The sequence below is a fragment of the Chenopodium quinoa genome, unplaced genomic scaffold, assembly GCF_001683475.1.
Source record: "Chenopodium quinoa cultivar QQ74 unplaced genomic scaffold, ASM168347v1, whole genome shotgun sequence".
In the NCBI taxonomy this organism is placed as follows: domain Eukaryota; kingdom Viridiplantae; phylum Streptophyta; class Magnoliopsida; order Caryophyllales; family Amaranthaceae; genus Chenopodium; species Chenopodium quinoa.
In genome coordinates, this window is record NW_018743616.1 from 1,943,964 (window position 1) to 1,949,279 (window position 5,316).

At 38.2% G+C, this 5,316-nt stretch overlaps 1 protein-coding gene across 1 annotated transcript; it reads right to left on the bottom strand.

The window, feature by feature from the left end:
- Window positions 1-2,373: 2,373 nt before the first annotated feature.
- Window positions 2,374-5,090, bottom strand: LOC110683027 (serine/arginine repetitive matrix protein 1-like). The gene has a single exon (XM_021859365.1). The coding sequence runs from the start codon at window positions 4,363-4,365 to the stop codon at window positions 2,824-2,826; it is 1,542 nt and encodes a 513-aa protein (XP_021715057.1). The 5' UTR covers window positions 4,366-5,090; the 3' UTR covers window positions 2,374-2,823.
- Between the last annotated feature and the right edge of the window lie 226 nt (window positions 5,091-5,316).

A 5,316-nucleotide genomic window follows, 5' to 3' on the forward strand; every position in this document is an offset into this window, starting at 1 on the left:
GGCTTGGGTGTCCAAAGGTACCATATCTTAAGTATGATGCACGAATCAATCACTCAACATGTTGACCCATGGGATGATTCTCCCAACATTTTGTTGGCGATATGGGTGGGATGATTGTTATTGGTTTTGGGATAGAAGCCTAGTGTTGGCGACCCCTAGCCAATAAGCCAATCCCCAATGGTTAAAGTGTGCTATGATTATGCATGATGCAGTTTTGCTTATTTGGTTTTCACTTTTGTGAAAAAGGAAGATATTACGCGTTTGAGTCTCGTTCTATAGCTAGAGATTATCCAAGTTAGCCTTCCATTACAACTCATAGGTGACCTATTGAGAAACCTTGAACCATAACCAAACGCTAATCATGTAACCTCTAAGTCCCCATTGGAGTCGCCACTGTGAGGAGGATAGCCCGTCGCTGGGGAGTCCGTCATTACTTTTTTTTATAAGTAACTAATAGATAGTAGCCAATGAGTTTTAGGAAAACTCGTAAACCTCGTTCACGCCTTTCTCCCAAGTAGAGTTCAAGGGATATTTAACATGAATCATAAGTTTACCCATGGCTAAATTGGTCTACTAAACCAGAAATGAGTTCGAGAGCGAATGTACTAGAACAACGTTCTCTTTGAGAATTACAATCCTAGCCCTAGTGTGGCCTCTACTATCTCTTCCTTTTTCACAATTTCATTACCAAATAATATATGCAACGCGATTCCTAAAAATTAAGTTAGTTGGGTTTATTTACAAACATTAATCAAAAAAATTCTACATTATTGCAACGAATGTCGTTATTCTTTTTTTAATTCAAATTCGTGAAAGGAACAAGAAACAAAACAAGATTCGCCTTGACTTAATTAAGTGATAATACAACAATTAATTATTCTTTAATTAACGAAAAAATACTATGTGAATTAATTAATTAGAGTTTATTTAAAGTGATCAAACAACACTAATTAATTGATTAAAGTTATTTAAAACAAAAAGAAAATAAAAGGTGATTGATCTAAGTGCTCAGGAAACTAGCCGTTCTTCTTTGTATGCTAAATCTCCGTTTATGCATCTATGGACTTCCCTCTTTTTTCGTACCTCCAAGGACTTCAAATGGATGGATTAGGATTGAAGAGTATTTGGGAAGAAAGGAGAAAAGTAGTATGATAGTAAGAGAATGTGAGAGATTAGGGTTTTCAGAACTTTAGGGTTTGATTTCTGATTTTTCTGTTGTCATTAGGTCCCTATTTATAGGCATAGGAATCTGGGTTTAGGGTTTTAGAACCGTGGCGTCAGCGGGCGTGCGCAACTAAAAGAGTTGCGGTGGAGTTCCTAGCGCAACTTTAAGACTTGTGCGCGACTGTCGCGCGCAACATGCACGGTTTGCCTTATACAAAAACGCGTTTTTAAAACTTCCCATAACTTTTGATTACGAAGCCGGATTAAGACAAATAAGATATCATTGGAAAGCTATGAATGTCTAAATTCCAATTCCGTTAAATTTAGGTTAAAATCTGTTATGGATAAAATGATATGGCCGTTTGAGTGCATGAGTGTCGATTTTAGGGCCCGGTTTAGTATTTTGATGATAACTTCTTCGTTTTAACTCGGAATTGGGCTTATAATATACCTTTAGACAGCTCTTTGAAAGGTATATCCAACATTATAGGCCATGAACAGATATTAGGTACTTAATTGTTATGATTGGCTCGGTTTTCAACAATGTAAGATCCATTTGATCCAATCATTGCTTTTAACGCATTTGGGTCCTTATTGATGAAGATTAAACATGTATGAGTATGTTTTAGGCCTAATTAGTAATCGGACTAGGCTCTAAGGTAATTTGGTCTCAAATACGGGTTTAAACTTACTTCATAATGCATTTCAGAGTCCATAAACACTTCAGCTTTAATCTAGCATGAAGAACGGGTGTTTGTAACATCATCGCACTTTCCGTCGGAAAGGAGGCCAAAAGTAGGTGTCTACAGTGAGGAATACTTCAGTTAAATTATGTTATATTTTAAGAAAAAAAGGTAACTGTGTTGGAATTAACATCAACTTCCTCAAGCTAAAGAAGAAGTGCACTTAAGAGAGCATATTGCTCTTTCAAACGACACCAAGAGGGTCCCCTCAACCATACTCGATGAAACTATACCCACTCATGTTCTAAACACAATATTGGCCAACATGGTTTTTTTTTTTCTATTCACTAAAAAAGAGTAAATAAAAATGATGAGATAGGTAATTACAATAGTAAAAACAAATCCAAACAAATTGGAAGATGCCCTTTCATGGTATCTCTTCCTAAAAAGTGGAGCTCTTTTCAAAAAATTATATCTCCATTAACCAAATGCAAATTGCAATTCCCTTTTCCCCACCAAAAAAAAGTGAGAAAATGACCTCATATCACCCTTCTTGTTATTGCCTTGCATTCTATAACCTTTCACAGATATCCGTGAAATATATAGCTCATCAAGTCGAATCCCATCTTGATTCAACCTAGATATATAATACATTTAAATCATAAGTCGACCTCACCCATGATCAATTCTATCTTACAGTAAACTACAATATATAAAACCTTTTATGGACATCAAGACTCTAATTTCGGGTACAATAAAACCGGCCAAAATTAGACCCTAACTTCAACCTTATATACTAACTAATAATTCAACAATCCAAATCCAAATCCATACCATATGTAACACACCCTTTTTAGTTTCCACCTAATAATAGCAATAGAAATAATTAAGCACCAAGTTGGTGGAGAAATAGTAGTAGTGACAAGTGAGCGTGAAGCGTGGGATTAATATTGGGGCAAAAAATAAAAGTGGGCCCTTAAAAAGTGGGCCCATTACCAGCCTTGTTGAGTTTCTCTCTCCAAGAATTAAGCTTCTCAAGCCTCCACCCATCATGATGCCTTGCAATGAACGAGTCAGCCTTCACATTCAAATCTGGACTCGGACACGTCACCGAACTCGCTCTCTCTCCATCTTCACCGTTTATCTCACTCATCGCTTCATCTCGACCGTCGATCTCCCGCCGTGCCTTATACGGTATTCTGGTCTCTCTCGTCACTGGTAATGGCGGTTTCCCGGCGGAGTTCACCAGTTTTTGCCGTGTCGGCGGTGGTGGAGGTTTAGGTATGGAGGAAAACGAGTGAATCTTCTTTGTTTTGCTCCCTTTTTTGAACCAGCTTTTGAGAGCAGATGACGGATGCGGCGGTAATGGCGGCGGAGAAGGCGGCGGCGACGGCGGGGGAAAGAATTGTGATCGATTTTCCGATGAATCTTCGAAATTTCTGCTTGATTTCTGCGATCTTTGTCGTCGTTTTCGCTTGCGTTCACTGTAGAGATGCACAATTGCCGTTGCGATCTCCTTCGTTGCGTTCATTCGCTTTCGCGAACTTCTCCTCTTCTCCTCCCGTCCACGTGGCAGAGGCGGCGGCGGAGGAGGTGGTGGCGGAGATGGCGGAACTTGCTCTCTTCGAGGAATTGTCTGGAATTTTCGCCTCTGCTTTGCCGGAGGCGGCGGCGGAGGTGGAGGAGGTGACGGGGCTGGAGGATTCCGCGGCGGATTTTGCGGCGGAGAAAATGTCGGTGATTGTAATTTTCCGCTGTTTTGTTGTTCAGATGTATCAACTTCGATATCCTTTACCGGAGTTTTTTCGAGTTCCACCGGTGGCGTTGTAGTCTCAGGAGGTTTATACTCTTCATCTTTTGGATAAAATCTACTGATGTCGAGATCGTCGAAAAACCGGAACTGGCTGTTCCCGGTATTATGATTGATAGTGTTATTGTTGTTATACTTCATGTATGGATCAGAGCTAACTGTCCGGCGTAACCGGGAGGTACCGGTACCCGGTTGAGGAGTGTTTGTAGGAGAGGTAGTGATCCTCTGCTGCTGCGAGTACTCGAACCATTGTGGTACGCTTGATGATGATTGATTGTAGTTGTGCATCATTGTTTTACTCCTTCGGAGTGAACCAGTTGTACTAGTACTACTACTACCAGTACTACTGGTTTGTGTGGGATGTTGTTGGACTTTTTCATCACGTTCTGTTGTTGCGACTGACGAATCATCGTTTCGTTTGGCGAAAATGCTGCACAAGATAGCAAAGAGGACGAGGGTTATGTTGAGGAAGTCCCAACTCTTCTTGACTGATATAGCCTTTTGATTTTGAGTATTGGTGCTGTTTGTTATTGGTAGAATTTTGTGTATGCTAGGGATAATTATGAAGACAGTGAAGAGGAGGGCGATCGATGGTAGGAGAATGATGAGTAGAGATGAGTTTAATATCGGAGACGATGATCGATGTCGGTTCCGCCGTGTTAAGGTGGCTGTTGGTTGCCAATGTGGTGGGATGTCACCATCTTCCATTGGGTTTTTTTGGGGTGTTTGTTAGGGGTTTTGAGAGGTGTTTTTTTGGTTTGAAAATTAAAGTGTGGGAAAATTGTTGCCTTTGTTTAGGAGCTTATAATAGTTGGATAAGGATATTATTGCCAATCATGCAGTACTATTTTAGGTGATTTTAAAAGATTTTTTTTTCTTTTTTTGGTATTTAATTTTTAACAATTATACTTTGATTTATCAAACTAAATAATGGATTGAGTGAACAAATTTTGCATGAAAATTTATGAACTTTTTTTTTTTTATTATTTTTGAAAAGGAAAGATAGAGAAATAATGAAGGTTATTTTAATTTGGATGTATCAATGTTCTTCAACCTCTTGTTTGGAGGCATGCAAAGTTTTAGGGGTGTACAATTTTTAATAAATGGGTAATATTAGCTGTTAAGATTGAGAAGGGTGGGTTGACAGGTCCTTATCCATATTAATCTTTAATGGAAATACTATATTACAATTTACAAGTATCAATTTTTTATGTCTTTTATTGTGTTTTTATATTTATATTTTCGCTTGCTCAAACATTTCTTGGAAATTCAGGAACCCATTGAATTAGGCCTGTAATTAGGCTGTCTAATTGTGCAGGTATAAGTTGAATAATTGCAGTAGGAATTATCTATATTTGGGTTCTTCCTCTCTTTTATATTAGGTGTTTTTGGAATTTTGGTTTCTTCAATGGTATTTAGTAATAAACATGTTCTATTCTATTGAACTATTGATGCTACTTCACGATTTTTGGATGTCCAAATCTTTATTCTTCGTATTTCGTAATTAATGAAAAGTGTTGCATGACGAAGAAATTAAGAACAAGTCTAGTGCAAAATTAAGAAGAATATTGATGAGCTACGTTTGATAATATCTTTTACTCTATTAAACGTGCGCTGAACTCTAACACAATTCTTAAACTTATATATAATGGTTGCTTT